Consider the following 23,247-nt stretch of genomic DNA (forward strand, 5'->3'; position numbering starts at 1 on the left):
TGGCTTATGTTAGAAAACGTTCCTAGAAAAGTGTTCAGAAGATTTGTAGAAAGTGTGCAAACAGGCCCTGAGGAAATCTCGTTTATGGCCTGCTAATTAGCCGACCACAACCATCTTTCTGGAAGTAATTAAGGCGTCATTTTCTTCTGGCTGGTGGTGTGCCCGTCTGGTTCATGAATAAAAGAAGAACTTTGCATTTTAAATACCTATAACAGCTGCATTTTTTTTTTCATGGGACACTATCATCGAATTGTGTCAGAATCTGAATCAGAGGAGATCACCATTTTCTATTACTCATATCGTTGTACATAAAGGATGATGATTGCTGAGTTAGAAAGAAAGCAAACATGGTATTTTTGGCTTACCCTTTTATTTTGTACAGATTTTATATATCTTATGATTAGATCTAGGAACAGGTGTGAATGCTTTATAAAGGGTGATATCTCCTTTAAAATAGCCTGTGTTAGCCAGCGACTATTTGCTATGAATCATAACAGGGCTCCTGTCCACCGATGAGCATGCATTGGGGTTGGACCTGAGCCAGCAGTAGCTCCTCATGCTCTCTCATGGAATCCTTGGGATTTCATTTCTTGTTTGTCAAAGCATGAAGGCTGCAAGACCCTCAACAGCAGTCAATGCCTCAGATTCTCAGAAGAGCAAGGGATGGTTGATTTCCACACCAGAGGCAACACTTGCCGACACATGTGCATCACGCCAGGGTTCATCCTCAGAAAAGATTTCTCTTTTAGCTGATGTCCAAGCCAATGCCCTTGGAGTAGGTAGGGGTAAAAAAACAGTACATCATTTTTATTAAGAATAAAACAAATTACAGCAGAGCAGAAGAGAGCTAGATTCTTGGAACCATATCCAAAGGTAATTTCAAGCTCTTTGCACTGTCGATTTGCAGCTACTCATCTCAGCATTTGATTAGCCAGTTCAGCCTTTTCTAGTGACTGAAGCAGAGATGCAAAGTCAAATGCCAGCCAAGCAAACACTTTGAACTGACTCTAAAGAGGTTTACTATCCAAGCCAATGCAAGGGCAGTGGGCGCCCTAGGTGAACCTTCAGCCTTACACCTCCCCTCCCAATTAATTTTCAAGCCACTAGCCTGCATAACCCCCTTCCTTCCCCCACCAAGACTAACTCAACTATCATGATCATCACACAAACATCCTATTTAAAAAAAAAAAAAAAAGCAGGTTAAAACGTGTGCTCATGGTTCTCTGAATTTGTATCCCTGTCAGGATTATACTATTTTGATGTGACTGTTGCTGCTGTTTGCCACCCCCAGGAAGCCCAAGGCAACTACCTAGTCATGTATAATGGTTGGGCTGGCCCTGTTTGCTATGCAGCCAATGATGAATATCAGTATAACAGAGCTTCAGTCAAATATTCAGCCTGATTGTTTATTTTTTTTAGGTGTTACATTAATAATAATAACAAAAATGCCCTGAAATTAAACTACTTTTATGTTGTTGGGTTTTTTTTTAACTCGAGAAGTAAAGTAAAATCGTGTGGAATTGAGATGACATGTAATCCTGGTTGAATTGTTACTGTTTTGCTGCTTTAAAAGGTATCGTTACCATTTCTTCACCTACCGTTAACACCCATCATGTCATAGAGAGGCTGGGGCATCTGCTTGTAAAAATGGGGATAGTGAGTGCCCCTCCAAGGATGCAGGCTCTTCTCCACCAGTCTTCTCTTTGATGCTAGGACCCTGCTAATACTTGAGTATCACTATCCCATCCAACCTGCCCCTTTAAAAGCATAGCAGCGTGCAAACCAGCTGCAAGCACCATAAAGAGGGTCAGTAGAGAACAGTGAGAGCAGCTCAGCAACAACCCTGCATTTACCCTGAGCTGACCATGTAGCGACTGGGTAAATCACTGACTACTGTTTCCAGAAGAATTCCAAGTCTGAGTCATTTCTTTCTATATTGCATTGATGGACCTGTAGTACTTCTTAGTACAATTAGAACTACAAAGCCATATGTAGCCAATTTCTCATTATGGTGAGAGTAACCCCAGAGGCGCTGTACAAAAGAACATTTGTAAGGGTGCAGCTGAACAGAGCATCAAGAGTAAAATGTAAAAGGTTCTGGAGGATAAGGGGAGACTCTGCAAGGCCTAAACTGGAATGAAAACAAGAAGACAAAAATGCATGTAGCCAGTCCTCAGTGAACTTGTTGTCAGGAGAGATTTGTGAGGATACAGAACCAATCTTGTAGATTTTTGTGGATTCAGAAGTTTTACATAAGTACATGTAAGTACATAAGTATTGCCACACTGGGACAGACCAAAGGTCCATCAAACCCAGCATCCTGTTTCCAACAGTGGCCAATCCAGGTCACAAATACCTGGCAAGATCCCGAAAAAGTTCAGTACATTTTATGCTGCTTATACCAGAAATAGCAGTGGATTTTCCACAAGCCATTCTAATAATGGTCTATGAACTTTTCCTTTAGGAAGCTGTCCAGACCTTTTATAAACCCCGCCAAGCTAACCGCCTTTACCACATTCTCTGGCAACGAATTCCAGAGTTTAATTACACATTGAATGAAGAAATTTTTTCTCCGTTTCGTATTAAAATTTACTACTTTGTAGCTTCATCGCATGCCCCCTAATCCTAGTATTTTTGGAAAGAGTAAACAAATGATTCATGTCTACCCGTTCCACTCCACTCATTATTTCATTTATTTCCAAGACTCTTCTGTTGCACACCCACTTTTTTCTTGCTCTGTTTTGTAAAACAAAATATAGGTGGTTGTTCAGAGTCTTGTCATGTCCTTCAAGTCACAATAGTTCGTTGTTCGGAGTCTTGTCATGTCCTTCAAGTCACAATAGTTCTGTGACTGGTAACTGTCTGGGACCTTTTGTTATGATTCTATGGTCCTTCTCCACCTGCATTCTACCAGGCTAATTCTTGAATAAATCAATGGATGTACCACTCCATCAAGATCACAGACATTACCTATATCTGTTGCAAGGCAGAGCAACAGCCTTTAGCACACAGAATCCGAGTGACCTCACAAGTCTGCACCACAGACTTCATCAGATTAAGTTTTGTGATGCACAGGTTAAATTGTGGCAGGGGCTTTACCCCCTACAGCAGAACAGGGATGCATCTGGGTCTCAAATCCCTTCCTATTAACATAGTAACATAGTAGATGACGGCAGAAAAAGACCTGAACGGTCCATCCAGTCTGCACAACAAGATAAACTCATATGTGCTACTTTTTGTGTATACCCTACTATTGATCGATACCTCACACTCGATATCCACGTGAAGAATACAACGAAAAAAATGTTCTACTCGATGTGGAAACTCAAGAGAATAAAACCTTTTTTCCCAAGAAGCATCTTCCGTACCCTAGTACAGTCATTAGTAATAAGTCATCTGGACTACTGTAACACTTTGTACGCAGGCTGCAAAGAACAGACCATTAAAAAACTCCAAACAGCTCAGAATACCGCAGCCAGACTCATCTTTGGTAAAACTAAATACGAAAGGGTGAAACCTCTAATAGAGAAACTACATTGGCTACCACTCAAGGAACGAATTGAGTTCAAAATATGCACAACCGTCCACAAAATCATCCACGCAGACGCCCCACTCTATATGTTAAACCTAGTGGACCTACCACCTAGAAACGCCAGAAGATCGGCCCGCAAATTCCTCAATCTGAACTTCCCCAGCTGCAAAGGAATTAAATACAAACAGGCATACACTACTACTTTTGCGTATAAAAGCACACAGATCTGGAACGCATTACCCATGGCCCTGAAAAATATGGACAATCTAACCAGCTTTCGCAAATCTTTGAAGACACATCTCTTCAACAAAGCCTACTAAAGCATCCTTAATAAATCAGTCCTCAAACTACTCAGGTGCATCAAACACCTCTCACAATACCTAGCACCTTGCATCTATATCACCTACCTCCAGCCTATTATCGACTGTATTTAAGATCATGTAATGACTGCATCATAACAATACTCTGTAAGCCACATTGAGCCTGCAAAAAGGTGGGATAATGTGGGGTACAAATACAATAAATAATAATAATAATAATCAAGATCACAGACATTACCTATATCTGTTGCAAGGCAGAGCAACAGCCTTTAGCACACAGAATCCGAGTGACCTCACAAGCCTGCACCACAGACTTCGTCAGATTAAGTTTTGTGATGCACAGGTTAAATTGTGGCAGGGGCTTTACCCCCTACAGCAGAACAGGGATGCATCTGGGTCTCAGATCCCTTCCTATTAACATAGTAGCATAGTAGATGACGGCAGAAAAAGACCTGCATGGTCCATCCAGTCTGCACAACAAGATAAACTCATATGTGCTACTTTTTGTGTATACCCTACTTTGATTTGTACCTCTCCTCTTCAGGGCACAGACCGTATAAGTCTGCCCAGCACTATCCCCGCCTCCTAACCACCAGCCCCGCCTCCCACCACTTTGAGTTAATTTCTTTCCTTCCCTCTTTCCCAGAGGTAGATGGGTTACTTTTCTCTTCTAGTACTTTGGCTTCTTTCCTATTCAACTCGTTCTGTCCACAGACCTCCTTTGTTTGCATACTCCTCTCTTTCTTGTCTGCAGTGTGCTGCTTGATCAAATTGCAGAGATTTTGAAGTGGCTGAGTCAGAATACCAAGTGTAATGCATTTGATATACCGCCTTTCTATAGTACAACCAAAGTGGTTTGTGCATTGCATACAGGTACTTTCTCTTTCCCTAGTGGGGCAATGGAGGGTTAAGGTGCTCATTTTCAAAGCACATAGACTTATAAAGTTACGTGGAGGGGCATTTTCGAAAGAAACGTCCAAGTTGTGATTTGGACATCCTCGCAAAACAGCAAAATCCAGGGGCAGGAAAACCTGTATTTTCGAAACAAGATGGACGTCGAAAATACTGTCAGGGACGTCCAAATCTTTAAATTTGGACGTCCCTAGATCTTTTTGACTTTTGGCGATTTTCGAAACCAAAGATGTCCATGTTAAAAATGTCCAAATGCAAGCAATTTGGTTGTGGGAGGAGCCAGCATTTGTAGTGCACTGGTCCCCCTGACATGCCAGGACACCAATGGGGCACCCCAGGGGGCACTGCTGCGGACTTCATAAAATGCTCTCAGGAACATAGCTCCCTTACCTTATGTGCTGAGCCCCCCAAAACCCACTACCCACAACTGTACCATAGCCCTTACCAGTGAAAGGGGGCACCTATATATGGGTGCAGTGGGTTTGTGGTGGGTTTTGGAGAGCTCGCTGTTTCCTGTACAAATGTAACAGGTAGGAGCGTATGGGCCTGGGTCAGCCTGTTTGAAGTGCACTGCAGTACCCACTAAAACTGCTCCCAGGACCTGCATGCGCTGTCACGGACCTGAGTATGACATCTGAGACTGGCATAAAGGCTGGCACGACATATTTTTAAAGATGTTTTTTGAGGGTGGGAGGGGGTTAGTGACCACTGGGGGAGTAATGGGAGGTTATCCCCGATTCCCTTTGGTGGTCATCTGGTCATTTCGGGCACCTTTTTGTGCCTTATTCGTTAAAAAAACAGATCCAGGTGAAAACGTCCATGTGTTCGTCAGGGACGGCCTTTTTTCGATTTTGGGTCAAAGACGTCCAGGTGTCAGGCATGCCCAAGTCCCGCCTTCGCTATGCCTCCGCCACGCCCCCTTGAACTTTAGACATCCTTGTGATGGACTGCAGTTGGAGATGTCCAAAATTGGGTTTTGATTATACCGATTTGGACGTCTTTGGGAAAAGGACTCCATCTTCCTTTTTATGTTCAAAGATGGATGTCCATCTCTTTCGAAAATGAGCCCAATAGCGACCTATGTAATTTTATAAGTCTATGTGCTTTGAAATTAAGCCTCCATGTTACTTAACCCAGGGTCATACAGACGCTGTCTGTATTCTTCTTCCTCCACCCCCACCCCAAATTCCTTATGGAAGGAAGACACTGGGCACAGGCTTTTCAGGCCCTTTATCCTTTCTTTCAAAAGTGAAGGTAGCTCTTCCTGCCCTCACATAATAGAGGGGCTCAGCATAGGTGCAGGGGCTCCAGAAAGCGCCTGACTAGTGAGATCCAGGACACATTTCTATGGCTTCTGCTGCACATACATACAATGGGCCAAAGCCGGGACTGGCCTAAAATTGTCTGCTGTCTGTACAAGTAAAGTGCAGATATGACAGAAGAATATAAAGGCAATTAGCACATACAGTTTATTTCCAATTCAACATTTTCATGATCTATTTACAATTAGTAACTAAAATGGAGAAAATTTCCCTAGCAGTGAATTTCTTCATGGAAGGAGTCCTGGAATTAAGACAAAGTTCAAAGCCCACACAACCACTGACAGCAGAAACATCAGAAGGCATTAATACCATTTATAAGCCTCCAACAAGAAATGAGAGTTTACATTTTGTGTTTGAAGAAATATATAGAGATATCCTTTTCAATGTTATCATTCAATTAGCACTCCATACTTTCTATGTTATCTCTCTATATAAAAGGCAACACCAACGTTCTATGAAGCCTCCAGCCGGAAGTGTGAAGGGGGCGAGATATCCGGTTTCCCTATGAGTGTCTGCCCCGCCCTCTCTGTAACACAGTCAGTGAAGGAAAACAGCAGAGCACGAAATCAAATCGCTGGCTCTGTAACAGTGAAGGACTCAGAGGGGGGAGGGGAGAGAGGCCAGAGGGCAGGGACACACACACTCCCACATGCACACATTAGAAAACATTGCTAGCCCCCGTTTCATTTGCATCAGAAACGGGGCTTTTTTACTAGTTCATATATAATGCTTCTGTTATATACTTTGTTCTCCTTTGGCTGTGATTTTTCACTCGATGTTCATATCATTTTTTTCTTCTATTAATCTGATCTGCTCCACTTTGTTATTTCATCCTGTTTACATTCTGGAAGATGGAATTTTTTTTTCTTTCTGGTTTAGCAACATTTGTCAGCAGCTCCCACATGCTTCTAAGCTGCCTCATGTCTAGACCTCTGGGTAGTCCTGTTTGTCATTACGTAGTTCATTGGGAGTTGTTCAGTCTTTTGTTTTGTATACTTAATACTTTTTTATATGGTCTAACCATCTTGGCCTTTACAAACTTCTTATTTGCTATGATAATGCACCCTTGCTTGACCTTATACAACCTGCATCTTTGGACTCAGCAGCTCATATGGGACCTTCTTTAATATACCTACGTCTCCTTTAAATGCGGCTTCATGGAAAGTAAATAGCCTTAACCACCCTGTTAAGAGATGGAAGGTCTCAGACTTTGCTGCTAGGAAAAAAATAGACATCTTTTCCTGCAGGAAACTCATTTGAATCATGAGGACTGTATTAAAATGAAATTCGACAGTTCTGATGACCACCTATTCTCCCCAGGACATTCAAAGAAGAATGGAGTCTCCATCTTTGTCAGCAAATCTTTGAATGCTAACATCATACTTGGGAGATGGGTTATTACTTTGATACAACTTGGTTCTTTTCAACTGTCTGTAATTTATTTATTTATTTATTTATATCATTTACACCCCACAATTTCCCACCACTGGCAGGCTCAATGTGGCTTACAACATTAAGTTAGCAAACAGGAAAGTACAATAAATGGAAAGTGATACGAGGGCTGAAAGGTACAGGGTTAAGAGAAAATAGGTAAGTCCACAAGATCTTTAGAGGAGTTGGAGTCCAGGAATCACAGAGGTGCTGGAACAGCGTGGGGCTTTACCACCCCTATGATCAGAGATAATAGCATGCAATTTATGCGAGGTCTGATCTCTGATCATATGATTCCTCCCTCCAGAAGGATAGATGGTTATCCCTCGATGCTCCTATTTGGTGTAATTCCAAAATTTTGATTGATCATAAACCTATTATGTGGCCCTTATGGATTGCAAAAGGTATTAGGAATCTTTCACATATTTTTAATAATAATTCTTTTTTGATTTTTTTGCAACCAATTACCTAGTTCTGAATTTTATCACTGGTACCAACTGAAACGTTGCCTTACAACAGTTGATTTTAAATCCCTCTCCAATTGTTCTCTGAATTTGGAACTACTTAAATTGTTCTCTGTTGGCATAGCTCAAGGTCATACCACTTCATTATTCTATAAAAATTTTATGATCTAGAAAATTTACCCTTAAGAATGGTACAAAATCATTGTGGTGTACTGAAACTCATTGGTGTGGTGAGGAGGCTGATTGGGATTTCTTCTTAATGTGTTTTGTGTCCTACCTCCTCCACCAGTCTTATGCAATCTCTTTATTTCCTGTTCCATAAAGCCATTAGGACACCAAATACACTGTACCGTGCTAACTTGGGTATTTCTAATCAATGATGGCATTGTAATTCTCACCTAGGTGATTTACTACATATGTTCTTTTCCTGTCCATGTATTCAACCTTTTTGGATTGCAATATGGGATATCATTAGAGCTATCCTCTCCAGCTCTGCTACTTTGACAGCTAATATTGTTATCTATCACTCATTAGCAATTCCTGACATTTAGATAAATGGCAAGCTAAATTGCTTGATATTTTATTAGCTGTGACTATCCAGATGATTCTTCATAATTGGAAATCTCTCTACTTAATTCCGCTTTTTGGTTGTCTACTATCCTTATGACAAGCAATATCGAGCACTAAATGGCAAAAATTAGAATTTACACGCGTGCATTTCTAAGTGTATTCTGTAATGTAATGCGCCTAATTTCTAATGTGCACAGGTAAAAAGGGGTGTGGTTAGGGGCATGGAAATGGGCATTTTGTGGGCGCTCTAAAATCTACACGTGTTGTTATAAAATATAGGCCAGTGCACGTAAATCTACGCGCAGGGATTTACACCAGCTTTTTGTTTGCGCAAATGGATATTCGTAGATTCAGTCGCATTAACTATGCCTAAGCGTATTCTAAATACCGTGCATAAATAGAATACGCTTAGGCGTAATTGCCTAGTGAGCGCTAATTTTTAGACGCCATATATAGAATCGGGCCCTAAGCACTGTTCTATAAATGGTGCCTAACTTTTAGTGCCATTTATAGAATATTTATTTATTTAAAAATTTATATTCTGGCTACAACTAAGTGGATTATAATATCACATACATAATCAAAATAAAAACAAATAAAATTTAAATCAAAACATACAAATAAAAATAGAACATATTAACCCCATGATAACTCATACAAAAATAGTCTCAGCAACTTCAAATAAAACATTTTGTTGTGTCAAGGTCAAAAGTTTAAACACATTAGCTCCATGCCTGCACACATAAGTGTGTCTTCAGTCGTTTACAAAAGATGTCATATTACTGCACAATCTAAGCTAAATGCTATTTTTTTTTCAGCACTGATTTTTTTTTTAGGCGCCATTTATAGAATGAGGGCCATGTTTATTAAGCCGCTCTGTAGCGCACTGTTTTAGCTTGTGCTAAAAATTAGCGTGCTCTAAAGTGCATGCTGGAATGGTGAGCCCTGCCCAGCATGCATTTGCATGCTAACAAGCCCTTCATTCCCCCCAATGCAGCTCCCCCGCAGAAGCAGGAACCACAACCCCACCACCCTGAGCCAGTGACATGAGGGCTGGAGGTACAGCAGACCTCCAGTCCCCTCGACCCCCCCCCCCCCAACACGTTCAGGGGGAGGCTTGAGATCTGGTGGGTCTCCAACCACCCTAACCCCCCCTAGCTTCTCCTCAAGAAAAGCCCTGGTGGCCCAGTGGGCTGCGAATCAAGCTCCCCCGACCTGGCCCTCTGCTCCGCCCTCCCTTATATGGTGTGAAACCCCGCCTAGCTACTACTACTACTACTACTTAACATTTCTAGAGCGCTACTAGGGTTACGCAGCGCTGTACAATTTAACAAAGAGAGACAGTCCCTGCTCAAAGAGCTTACAATCTAATAGACAAGTGAACGGTCGGTCCGATAGGGGCAGTCAAATTGGGGCTCTGGGCAGGGCTGGGCGCGACCATTTTCGAGGCGGCGCCGCGGGAAGAGGAGACAGTCTACCTCCCTCCTCCAATGAAGGTATGGGGGGCGGGGAAGAGGGTCGCTAGGCCCCCAGGTCAGAGGGGCTTGATTTGCGGCCCACTGGGCCACCAGACTTTTCTTGGGGGATGTAAGGGGAAGTTAGGGGGGCTGGAGACCCACCAGATCTCCAGCCCCCCCTGAACTTGTTTCAGGGGGACCGGAGATCCGCTGGACCTCCAGCTCCCGTGTTGCTGACTCGGGGTGGGGGTTCAGTGGAGGCACTAGGCCACCAAGGCCATGCTGTTTTTGGGTCTGGTGGTCCCATGGACTATCAGCCCCTGTGTTTGACAGGTCTGGACTTTTGACAGCCCAGACCTGTCAAACAAGTGCAGGAGGATTGCACTCAGACACAATCCTTCCGCACTTCTTCCTGTGATCAAAGATGATAGCGCACATAAATTTGCATGCTATTATCTCTGATGATAAGGGCGGTAAAGATGTGTGCTGTTCCAGCGCTGTTTTTAGAGCGCTGTTTGGATCAGAGCGGGGCTTTCGATCATCTGGGCATTAGTGTATTAGCAGGTAATCTATATACACTGTATATTCACACTCGGCGGGAGGCCCTGTGTTGTAGATACTGAACATCAGAACTTCTCATTCACTTTGCTGGGCTCATGTTGATGAAAACATGTTACGAGTCATGATTGTTCTTCACACTTTGAAGAGTGTTTAAAAGGTGTTTTAGAGGGCTGCTGGGTGCACACTTTCAGCAATACTATTGCAGTGTTTGATCCTTGCATCCACATTTAAATTAGTGCACTTCTAGGCACCAAAAAACCCAGAATATTAATAGGTTGCTCTACTTTTCCATGGACCAATAAAATATGTTGTGAAACATGAGAGTTTTGGGTCCATGCTGGTCCCTCAAAATTCATATCAGTTTTTTTAAAAAGCATCACAACCTTCTAAAACTCTTGTATAAATTAGGAGCAGTAAACCAGTGAATTACATGATGACAATGATGGTGTCCACTGCATTGGATTCAGGGGCAGACTGACCAATTGGGCAACTGGGCAGTGCCAAGGGCCCAGAACTTCCTCCCCACATGACCAACAGAGATCTGTCTCCCCTCCGTCCCCATGTCTGTCACTGCCCTTCTCTCATCCCTCACCCATTCCAGTATCTTTCTGTCTCTGACCCCTCCTCCCCCCACATGTTTACCTCAAAAAGTTCCTGTCTCCATATAAAGGTAGGCTTCGGCAGAGAGAATGTTCCAGTAAGCGGCGGACAACCCATGCCAGGGCCCTGTATGGAGAAAGGAAATTTTGAATTAAACTCGAGAGGGAGGGGTAAGCTGAACCTGAGGAGAGAGGAGGAGATGTTGGCCTCGGGAGGGAGAGAGATGTTGGATATAGTGAAGGGAGGGAGGGATGGAAGGAGGCAAAGATGTTGGACCAGGTTGTAGGGGAGGAGACAGAGATGGTGGAGCTGTATAGGGAGGGGCAGAGATGGTTTTCCCAGGGAGAGACAGAGATAGTGCACCTGGGGGAGGGAGAAAGAATGAGAGAGAGAAATGTGATATCTGGGGGGGGGGGTGTAAGGGAAGAAAAATGTTAGATCTGGGGGAGAGATGGTGGATCCGGGGGGGGGGGGGGATGGAGGAACAGATGTGGGACCACAGGGGGGGGGGGGGAGTGGGCCATGACACTTATTGCTCAGGGGCCCAGATCCCTGTCAGTTTATCCCTGATTGAATTCCACCCAGAAGACTTGTGTCCTCCAAAGTTATTTATTCACATGTTGATTTACCTTTTTCCAGAGTCCCTGTAGGAGCTGGGCAGCCCAGGAATTGTGTCACAGGAATGTCTCAGACCGTAAAAGGTGCCCCAGTGGCTGCTCAATCAAGCATCGCTGGTCTTACGAACACAGTGACTGCTGCCAGACCTGTTGGTCCAATACCTGTGCCTCAGACTCACTCCCATCTGCAGCCAGCCTCTCCCCAGATGAACAACTGTATGAGATATTCCTCCCAGCAAGCAGCCAACCAGACCCGGGGTGTTGGATCAATCGGTATGTACCACATATCTTTCTAAATCGTGTCTACTTATTTTGTAATTGTACTCATTGTTAATCCCAAACTTAGCCAGTGGGTCAACTTACTGGACTTTCTCTACTAATTGTCAGACTGTTGCATGATTATTGTTGCTCTGCAGTGCAGTGGGATTGGGTGTAAATTATATACAGAGATTCATATTCTTGGGTGGTCAATATTCAGCCTGTGATGTTTGGGCAGACTGGATGGACCGTGCATTGGGCAGACTGGATGGACTGTGCTGGTCTTTTTCTGCCGTCATCTACTATGTTACTATGTTCAGCATTTCATTTTAGAACACACAAAGCACAACAACACAGTGGAGAAAACAAAGGCAGGAAATGGTTGGCTCTTCCCGGGGTGTGGGGGGTTTCCAGACGCGAACCCACTCGGGGTTGATGTCCGTTACAGGTTTAGAATGGTTTTGTTTTTCCCTTTCTGATGAAGATGTGTAAAACTCGGCCAGAGTTAAAGGGAAGATGCATTGAGATCGTGAGAAAGAGTGGATGAATGTATGAGTATGTTTTTGAGCACCAACACGGGCACGAGATATCCTCAAGGGAAGTGATTATATTATTTTTCTGTGCATATTGTTTTGTACAGCTCTGATTGTTTGGTTTGTGGTCAGCTACATTAGTGTCACTGAATATGCATGTACCTCCATATATTTAGTATAGGATTGTGTCAGCAGTGTTTTAGGTTGGGTAATGTTTCTTTCTGATAAATATGAAAATGTGTTAATCTAAGCCTATTATATTATCAAATATATGGTGAAGGCCTTACATCTGGTCTGGATATACATGTACATACATTAGGGAGGTGGAACATCGAATGTGCAGTGATGGTTCCAACCGTCATATGACCACATATTCTCCCTGAGGATATAATGGTTGCACCAGGCACGGACTGAGCACATTTTGATACACTAAAAAAATGTTTGTGTGTAGATTTATTTTTAAATTGCATTAAGTGAAAATTCAAAAAAAAAATTTTGAGTCCAAGGTGATGTATGATCTGTTTTGTAGACTTGGGGATTTATAAGTAGCTTCCATATTTATAAGGTTTTAGGAAATGATTGGTGCCAGCAATCCTTTATTCAATTTCTAGGTGACTTGACACGGGCCAGATGCACGAAAGAAGGTTGCTACGAAACTGCAGGAGCAGTTTTCATTAGCATTGTGCACTGTATGTTTTATTTTTGGAAGATTTCTGTGCTGGTGCTACCTTGAGTATCGGATTACTTTTTTGGTGAGCTCTTCCTTGAGTATCGGATTACTTTTTTGGTGAGTTCCATCCCTTGAACCATCAGAGACTCCTATTGTAGGCTTTGTAGCCGACACCCCATGTTGAGTCATCTGGAAGTTGAATAAAAGATTGTTGACACCAACCATTTCCTGCCTTTGCTTTCTTCACTGTGCTGTGGCCTTTTTATACCTGGATATGAGGTACCGGGCCGTACCCAGATACCGGCACAGAATAGTGGGGTATTCGGCAGCCACTGATACTATCCAAGTACCACACTATTCAGACCAGTACTCAGAGAAAATTAGGAAAGCCTGATGTCCTGACTTTATCCGGATAGTTCCCCAGTTAGCAGACTGAATATTACTGCTACTTGCTCCTCCTAGACTCCAACCCTAGACCATTTCTGCAGTAGCCTATTTGCGTGCACTAACCACGCATTAAGGGTTTCACGCACTTCAGTAAAATGGCCCCTTAGCTAGTTAATAGAAGCTTAAGGTTAAATAAAGATCTCCCCAGCTAAAACCCAATTTTATCCAGCTAAATCTTTTGAAAGTCTAAAAGAGATTTGTAGTGATGGACAAGAAAGAGGGATGGGAACACTACAGGAGAGGCTGTTCACGATGGTCCCAGCAAACTTGATACTGCCTTAGCAGCAATCTCATCTTGGCTCAATAAGAACCGGCTCATCCTCAACCCATCAAAAACTACTGTCTGTTGGATTACAGGTAACTGTACTTCACCCTCACAGTCCCCATAACTATATGACATCCTTATTTCACTGGTCCCCCACTTTACCAAGAACTTTCCTTCAACCAACACATCTCAGCCTTAGATAAAGCCTGTTTCCTTTCTCTCCAACAATTTAGAATAGTCCATACTTTTCTTGATGAAGCCTCATGCTCTTCTGATGTCCTGTCTGGACGTTTATAATATTATCCGCTCTGGTCTTCCACAACATCGTCTTTAAACAATTCAGAATACTGCTATTCGGATCCTCTCCCACGCTAGCCAATTTGATCGAACCACTTCGTTATTCACGTCTTACATGTTGATAACCCCCCCCCCCCACACACACACACACACACCTTTCCTCACTAATTCATCCCTACCTCCTTCCTAGAAACCTCCAATCCCTTAACAAACAGCACCTCCAGATCCTTACTGTATGACAAGTTCATTACAAAAATACAAGGAACCAAGCCTTTCTCTGCACAGCACCCTCACTCTGAATTCCCTCCCTTGACCATTAAGGCTCAATCTCTCTCACCAGAAATTCCCTGAAAACCTATTTATTAAAAAAAAATCTTTTGGCCTACAGTCGGGTGATGGCTCAACCCTGAGAGTCTACTAATCTCTGGAATCTATCTCCCTCCCCTTGCTTTCCCCATGTACCCCAAATGGCTCCATTTTCTCTGTTACATATAGTCACTATCTCCCTATTATCCATAAAATTTGTATATTGTATACTGCTTTGTTATTGTTTAAGGAAAGGTGGTATATCAAATAAAGTAAACCATAAAAAGGGAATAATGAGCTGAGCATTGGCCTAGAGGTTAGTAAAACACTTTGTACTGGAACAGATTTGACAGTGTAGAAAAATTAGGCCTTTTAAAGAGGAAGTGAGAGACTCAAGCCAAAGAGAAGGGTGGGTATGATTACACAAGAGCTGGAGTCTTTGAGAGTTGAAAAAAGGTGAGGAAGAGGTTGTTAAGTACCAAAAATTACAGTGGAAGCTATTCATTTTTAAACTTGCAAGTAAATGATTACAATGTGGATTGTGTATCTAGTTTTAGTGAGAGGAAATGTTATCAAAGGCATAAAAATAGCATCTACAAAATTCACTCACACAGACCACAAAACAAATCTTTATTTTTACAGTATGTTTCCAAACAGGAAATTTGCCTTGCTGGGAAAGAAACATTTTACCGCATTGTCTATTTTTTTTTTCTTCTGTTTATATTTTTGCTTTCCTGACTTCCAGCTTCTCTTAGCTTTTCCAGATATTGTCACCTGTCTTCCTTTTTCTGCAATCTCTTATAGTTTATAAAGGCTAACCTCTTTTTCCTTACCTTTTCAGCTACTACTTTTGAGAACCAAAGCGAACAAAAAAGAAAACAGGATGCTAGGAATTATTAGGAAAGGGATGACAAATCAGACCAAGAATATTATAATGCCTCTGTATCGCTCCATGGTGCAACCTCACCTTGACTATTGCATTCAGTTCTGGTCGCCGTATCTCAAAAAAGATATAGTGGAATTAGAAAAAGTTCAAAGAGGAGCTACCAAAATGATATAGAGGATGGCGATCCTCCTATTGGAGGAAAGGCTAAAGAAGTTAGGGCTCTTCAGCTTGGAAAAGAGATGGCTGAGGGGAGATATGATTGAGGTCTACAGAATCCTAAATGGTGTAGAACGAGTAGAAGTGAATCGATTTTTTACTCTTTCATAAAGTACAAAGACTAGGGGACACGCAATGAAGCTACATGGAAATACTTTTAAAACAAATAGGAGGAAATATTTTTTCACCCAACAAATAATTAAGCTCTCGAACCCATTGCCAGAGGATGTTTTAACAGCAGTTAGTGTATTTGGGTTTAAAAAAAAGGTTTGAACAAGTTCCTGGAAGAAAAGTCCATAGTCTGCTATTGAGACAGACATAGGGAAGCCGCTGCTTGCCCTGGGATTGGTTGCATGGAATGTTGCTACTATTTGGGTTTCTGCCAGGTACTTGTGACCTGGATTGGCCACTGTTGGAAACAGAATACTGGGCTAGATGAACCATTGGTCTGACCCAGTATGGCTATTCTTATGTTCTTTGTTCTCTTACTTGTATTTACTTTCCTTACAAAAAGGTTTGTTACCCTTACAATAGCTCCTTTCAGTTTTGCCCACTGCATTCCAACTACTTCCAGATGTTTCCATCCAGAGAGCAATCCCTTGAGGTAATCCACCATCTGAATAGAGTTAGTTGTTTGGGGTTTTTATTTTTGTCTAGATCCTTCACTTTGGAATGAACCCTCTCCACATCTGTCTTAATATTAAACCACACCATCTGGTGATCACTGGATGCCAGATGATCATCTACTGTAACATCAGAAACACTCTTCCCATTGGTAAGCACTAAGTCCGGTATGGCCCTATCCTGTGTGGGTTCCATTACCAACTGCTGGAATAGTTCCCCCTGTAGAGTTCCAGGTTCCAGGTTCTCCCTGCTTCTAAAAGACCCCACAATAGGGATACCCCAATCAACATCTGACATATTAAAATTTCCTATTAATAGTACTTCCCCGTTCACTTCTATATTTTGAATGTCTTCCATTAAATCTCTGGCTGTTTCTTCTGTGAAGGAAGCCTGTATGCCACACCACTATAAATACATTTGCCATTCCCTTTTTCCAGATTGACCCACAGTGCCTCTTCCTTACCCTGTAGGTCCTGCAAATGTGTGGCTTTTAATATTATCTTTAACATATAATTCCTCTCCTAACCTCGTTTTCTTCCTACCCTGTCTTTTCTGAACAGATTATAGCCTGGTATAACTATATCCCAGTCATGGTTCTCTGTGAGCCATGTCTCTGTGATCACCACTAAATCCAAATCAGCTTCTTCCATCACAACCTCAAGATCTAAAACCTTATTTCTCATTCTTCAGGCATTAGTATATACTACTTTCCAGACGTTGCCCCTTTTTCTCATTTATGTAGAGATATTTAATGCTTCACTTACCTGGGGGCTTTGACCACCCCGCCCCAATGATTCTAGTTTAAAGCCTTCTTCAGTAGGGTGGCCAGTCTGCTGCTGAAAACACTTCTTCCCTTCTTTGATACATGAACACCCACTCTGCTTAGCAGCCCTTGGAAAAGCATTCAATGGTCCAGGAAGCCAAAATGCTCTTGATGACACTATCTGTGCAGCCACATTTTCATCTCCAGGATGAGAGCTTCTCTGCCGTGGCCATTACCCTCAACAGGGAGGATCGACAAGAACACCACCTGAGCACCTGTCTGCTTCACCTCAGAGCCATGAAGTCACTTTTGATACATCTGGAGGGGTACCTAGCAGTATCATTTGTGCCAACATTGATGAGCAGCATTGGATAATAGTCATTAGGCTTGATGAGTCTCAGCAAGCTTTCTGTAACATCTTGAATTTTGGCGCCTGGCAGACAGCACACCTACATAAGTACATAAGTGTTGCCATACTGGGACAGACCAAAGGTCCATCAAGCCCAGCATCCTATTTCCAACAGTGGCCAATCCAGGTCACAAATACCTGGCAAGATCCCAAAAAAGAACAAAACATTTTATACTGCTTATCTCAGAAATAGTGGATTTTCCCCAAGTCCATTTAATAATGGTCTATGGACTTTTCCTTTAGGAAGCTGTCCAAACCTTTTTAAAACTCCGCTAAGCTAACCGCCTTTACTGCAATCTCTGGTAACAAATTCCAGAGTTTAAATTACACGTTGAGTGAAGAAAAGGTTTCTCCGATTCGTTTTAAATTTACTACATTGTAGCTTCATCGCATGTCCCCTTGTCCTAGTATTTTTGGAAAGCGTAAACAGATGCTTCACTTCTACCAGTTCAACTCCACTCATTATTTTATAGACCTCTATTATATCTCCCCTCAGCCGCCTTTTCTCCAAGCTGAAGAGCCCTAGCCGCTTTAGTCTTTCCTCATAGGGAAGTCCCATCCCCTTTATCATTTTTGTAGCCCTTCTCTGCACCTTTTCTAATTCCACTATATCTTTTTTGAGATGCGGCGACCAGAATTGAACACAATATTCGAGGTTCAGTCGCACCATGGAGCGATACAAAGTCATTATAACATCCTCATTTTTGTTTTTCATTCCTTTCCTAATAATACCTAACATTCTATTTGCTTTCTTAGCCGCAGCAGCACACTGAGCAGAAGGTTTCAACGTATCATCAACGACGACACCTAGATCCCTTTCTTGGTCTGTGACTCCTAATGTGAAACCTTGCATGACGTAGCTATAATTCGGGTTCCTCTTTCCCACATGCACTTGTTCACATTAAACGTCATCTGCCATTTAGACGCCCAGTCTCCCAGTCTTTTAAGGTCTTCTTGTAATTTTTCACAATCCTCCCGTGATTTAACAACTTTGAATAACTTTGTGTCATCAGCAAATTTAATTACCTCACTATTTACTTCCATCTCTAGGTCATTTATAAATATGTTAAAAAGCAGTGGTCCCAGCACAGACCCCTGGGGAACCCCACTAACTACCCTTCTCCATTGAGAATACTGACCATTTAACCCTACTCTCTGTTTTCTATCTTTTAACCAGTTTTTAATCCACAATAGAACACTACCTCCTATCCCATGACTCTCCAATTTCCTCTGGAGTCTTTCATGAGGTACTTTGTCAAACACCTTCTGAAAATCCAGACACACAATATCAACCGGCTCACCTTTATCCACATGTTTGTTCACCCCTTCAAAGAAATGTAGTAGATTGGTGAGGCAAGATTTCCCTTCACTAAATCCATGTTGACTTTGTCTCATTAATCCATGCTTTTGAATTTACTTTGTAATTTTGTTCTTTATAATAGTCTCTACCATTTTGCCCGGCACCGACGTCAGACTCGCTGGTTTACAATTTCCCGGATGTCCTCAGGAACCTTTTTTAAAAATCAGCGTTATATTGGCCACCCTCCAATCTTCCGGTACCACGCTCATTTTTTTTTTTTTATTATTTATTTATAATTTTAATACATTTTTAACAAGGATAAACCTTGTAAAGAAATACAGGCAAAAATTAATATAAAAAATAATGTTCCATTCATACTAACAAAGTATTTAACACTAAAGAAAAATATCTATTGGTGCATTTATACAAAGTAATAGTTTACAGCCTTTCTTAGACCACAATAATGATGTGAGAGAGAAAAGAGTTAGAGAAGATAAAAAAAAAGAGTAATCTCATAGGTTTAGGCTGCAATTAACCAGTGCTTCATTACTTTTCACTTCACTTTTTTCATCTCTATAAACATTTTTAGCTGTTCCGGTGAAAAGAATGTATATTTTGTTTGAGCCAGCTTGACCACGCATTTGCACGGATATGCAAGAAAAAAGGAAGCTCCAATATCAATTGTATTTTGTTTTAAAGAAAGAAATTGCTTCCTTTTTTGCTGAGTTGACTTAGTAACATCAGGGTATACCCAAACCTTAGCACCATAAAATTGTGACTTAAGGTTTTTAAAGTAGAGTCTTAAGATAGTATTATAATCTTGTTCAAAAAATGAACGATACAATGACTGTAGCTCTGTTCACTATTATGTCCGAGGATTGTTCTAAAATATCAGAAATATTTTGCAAATCAAGATTATCTTTAACAGGACCTTGACCCCCATTTCTAACAGGAATATAGTAAATCTTGTTTAGCGGAGGTATAGCCTCTGAAGGAATATTCAAAATTTCCATTAAGTATTTTCGAAAAATATTAATTATAGTTTCCCCCGCTATTATTGGAAATTTGAGTAAGCGGAGGTTTAGGCGCCTGTTAAAGTTTTCAAGTTGTTCGATTTTATTCCTAATGTCCAAAGAGTCTTTTGTTACCACATTTTTAAAGACGTTTAGGGTTTCAACTTCTTTCTTTATAGCTTGGACTTGTGTCGATAGATCATTCTTAACAGAATCTACAGTACTTTGTAGTTCTTCAAATTTAGTGTTTAAATTGACCACATCACCTGACGTTTTCTGTAGCTTGGTGGAAATCTGGTCCAACATCACCTTCAGGGTCTGTAGAGTTACCTCCGAGGTCTGCACTGTGGTAATCAAACTGCCCACAGAGCCCCGAGTCGCCGTTTGCATGCCTGGGTCCTCCACTGTCGCCCCTATCGACGCATCATCGGAGCCGATGGGGTTTCCCACCAGGACCGCTCTCGATGCCGGGCTAGGAGGAATAAGCGAGGTGGACGATGGTGATAAGGAGACTTCCTCTCCCGGCGGGGATTCCGCTCCTCTGGCTTCCCCCGCTATGGGATCCGCTCCTCGCTGCAGTCTGGTAGCACCGGGAAAGAAACGCTCAAGGGACGTCTGAGCTGGTCAAGAAGTTGAGGTGGGTGGAGGTACCAATCTCACAATTCCTTTTCGTTTAGAGTGGGGCATTTTCAATTTGAAAAACAAGAATTGTTTGCTCATAGACACGAGAGCGTTTCAGCAATCAACCTGCGTGGCAGCCATCTTGAATCTCTCCCCACCACGCTCGTTTTTAAGGATAAATTACATATTACTAACAATAGCTCTGCAAGTTCATTTTTCAGTTCTATCAGTACTCTGGGATGAATACCATCTGGTCCAGGAGATGTGCTACTCTTCAATTTGTAGAACTGCCCCATTACATCCTCCAGGTTTATAGAGAATTCATTCAGTTTCTCCAACTCGTCAGCTTCGAATACCATTTCTGGCGCCGGTATCTCACCCAAATCTTCCTCGGTAAAGACCGAAGCAAAGAATTCATTTAATCTGTCCGCTATGGCTTTGTCTTCACTGATTGCCACTTTTACCCCTTGGTCATCTAGCGGTCCAACCGATTCTTTTGCCAGCTTCCTACTTTTAATATACCTTAAAAAAATTTTACTATCAGGCTTATTTTAGAAAGAGAAGGGTGACAATATTTCGACACAAATCGGGAGATGGGCATCCTTCTCTCAAGGTCGCCCAAATCAGCATAATTGAAAGCTGATTTTGGGCATCCACAACTGCTTCCCATCGCAGGGATGACCAAAGTTCCCGGGGGCATGTTGGAGGTGTAGCGAAGGCAGGATTGGGGTGTGCCTAACAGATGGGCGTCCTCAAGTGATAATGGAAAAAAGAAGGGCGTCCCTGATGAACACGTGGCCAACTTTACTTGGTCCTTTTTTTTATGACCAAGCCACAAAAAAGTGCCCTAAATGTCCAGATGACCACTGGAGGGAATCAGGGATGACCTCCCCTGACTCCCCCAGTGGTCACTAACCACCCACCCAGAGAAAAACAACTTAAAAACTTTTGTCTTTTTTTTTTTGAGTATGGGTGAAGGACGTCCTTTGCTATGCCTCCGTCCCTGCAATGGCAGTTGAGGATGTCCAAAATGTGGATGTTTCTGTGAGAAGGACATCCATGCCTTTACTATGCCTCTGACACCCCCTTTATTTATTTATTTGGATTTTGGATCACAAATAGCAGCAGTGGGATTTGAACTGGCTGCCTCTGGATTGCAAGACCAGTGTTCTAACCACTCCTCCACTCCACTCCCTTGAAATTTGGCCATCCCTGGGGGGGGGGGGGGGCAGTATGCAGGTCCCTGGGGGGGAGGTATGTGTGTGTCAGCAGAGGCATAACAAAAGCGTGGACGTCCTTCTTTCAAACATTTTGGATGTCCTCAACTGCCCCCCCCCCCCCCACAGGGACAGCCAAATTTCAAGGAAGTGGAGTGGAGGAGTGGCCCTAGTGGTTAGAGCACTGGTCTTGCAATCCAGAGGGGACTGTTTCAAATCCCACTGCTGCTACTTGTGATCCAAAATCCAAATAAATAAATAAAGGAGGTGTTAGAGGCATAGCAAAGGCATGGACGTCCTTCTCACAGAAACATCCAGGCATGGATGTCATTCTCACAGAAACATCCACATCTTGGACTTCCTCAACTGCCATCACAGGGACAGAGGCATAGCAAAGGACAATCTTCACCCATACTCTAAAAAAATAAGACGAAAGTTTTTTAAGTTGTTTTTTTCGGGGTGGAAGGTAGTTAGTGACCACTGCATGCCTTTTTCTGGTCAGTTAGTGCATCAGTTAGTCCACTGCAGTGCCCCCTAGGGTGCCTGGTTGGTGCCCTGGCATGTGAGGGGGACCAGTGCACTATGAATGCTGGCTCCTCCCATGACCAAAGGGCTTGGATTTGGTCATTTATGAGACGGGCATCCTCGGTTTCCATTATCGCTGAAAACCGGGGACGACCATCTCTAAGGACGACCATCTCTAAGGTCGACCTAAATGTTGAGATTTGGGCGTCTCCGACCATATTATTGAAATGAAAGATGGATGCCCATCTTGTTTCGATAATACGGGTTTTCCCGCCCCTTCGCCGGGACGCCCCCTGCGAGGACGCCCTCAGGAAAATTTGGGCGCACCGTTCGATTATGCCCCTCCACATGTTTTTACCTCCAAAACAATCTTTTTTTCAGAGTCCCTCTTTGCCTTCCTTATCAGCGCTTTGCATTTGACTTGACATTCCTTATGCTGTTTCTTATTATTTTCAGTCGGTTCCTTCTTCCATTTTCTGAAGGATTTTCTTTTAGCTCTAGTAGCTTCCTTTGTTGGATTATTTGTAGTAAATAATTAGCAGATTTTAGTACACACAGCTTCAGCTTTAGAAATGTTAATTTCTTTCTTCATCTCTCTCTCATTCACCCCTGAATAATTCACTGCTGAGTCACTTTAAAGTTGAAGTAACAAAACATCTGTTTACTCACAGTTTGCAGTTAGATTATAATCAGACAGGCTTATATATACATATTACTATACATTTGTATTATCAGCTCCTTCCATGTGCTTAGATGGTAATGGATGCTCACACCACCATAGATCCTCTCAGGTTAGGAGAGAACATGAGCTCCATGTGCTCCATGTGCTGCATGTGCTGCATCTGCTGTGTCTGCAGTGTCTAACCCCAACAGGAAGTTGCATAGCTGTGTGACCTCTCTAAGTAATTCACATCAGAGGTCACAGAGTAATCACAGAGAAATAATAGGTGACAGGCAATGCATGTAAAATACAATACATTCCAACAAACCCCTTCTCATGCATAACTGTCATGCAATTATTTATTCATACAAAGTCCAAGCTTTATACGCAAATTCACAAAATGTTCTCTGGGTAACGGTTTGGTCATGATGTCAGCTGTCATCTCACTGG

The 23,247-nt window shown here is 42.4% G+C and overlaps 1 protein-coding gene across 1 annotated transcript in view; it reads left to right on the plus strand.

Annotated features, from left to right (window-relative positions):
* SH3RF3 (SH3 domain containing ring finger 3) overlaps positions 1 to 23,247 on the plus strand; it is a 793,875-nt gene that overhangs the window by 695,390 nt on the left and 75,238 nt on the right. Inside the window, exon 7 of the mRNA XM_030201480.1 lies at positions 11,809 to 12,059. Within this exon, the coding sequence (XP_030057340.1) occupies positions 11,809 to 12,059 (251 nt within the window). The remainder of the gene's footprint in view (positions 1 to 11,808; positions 12,060 to 23,247) is intronic.

The sequence above is a fragment of the Microcaecilia unicolor genome, chromosome 4 (assembly GCF_901765095.1).
Source record: "Microcaecilia unicolor chromosome 4, aMicUni1.1, whole genome shotgun sequence".
Taxonomy (NCBI): Eukaryota; Metazoa; Chordata; class Amphibia; order Gymnophiona; family Siphonopidae; genus Microcaecilia; species Microcaecilia unicolor.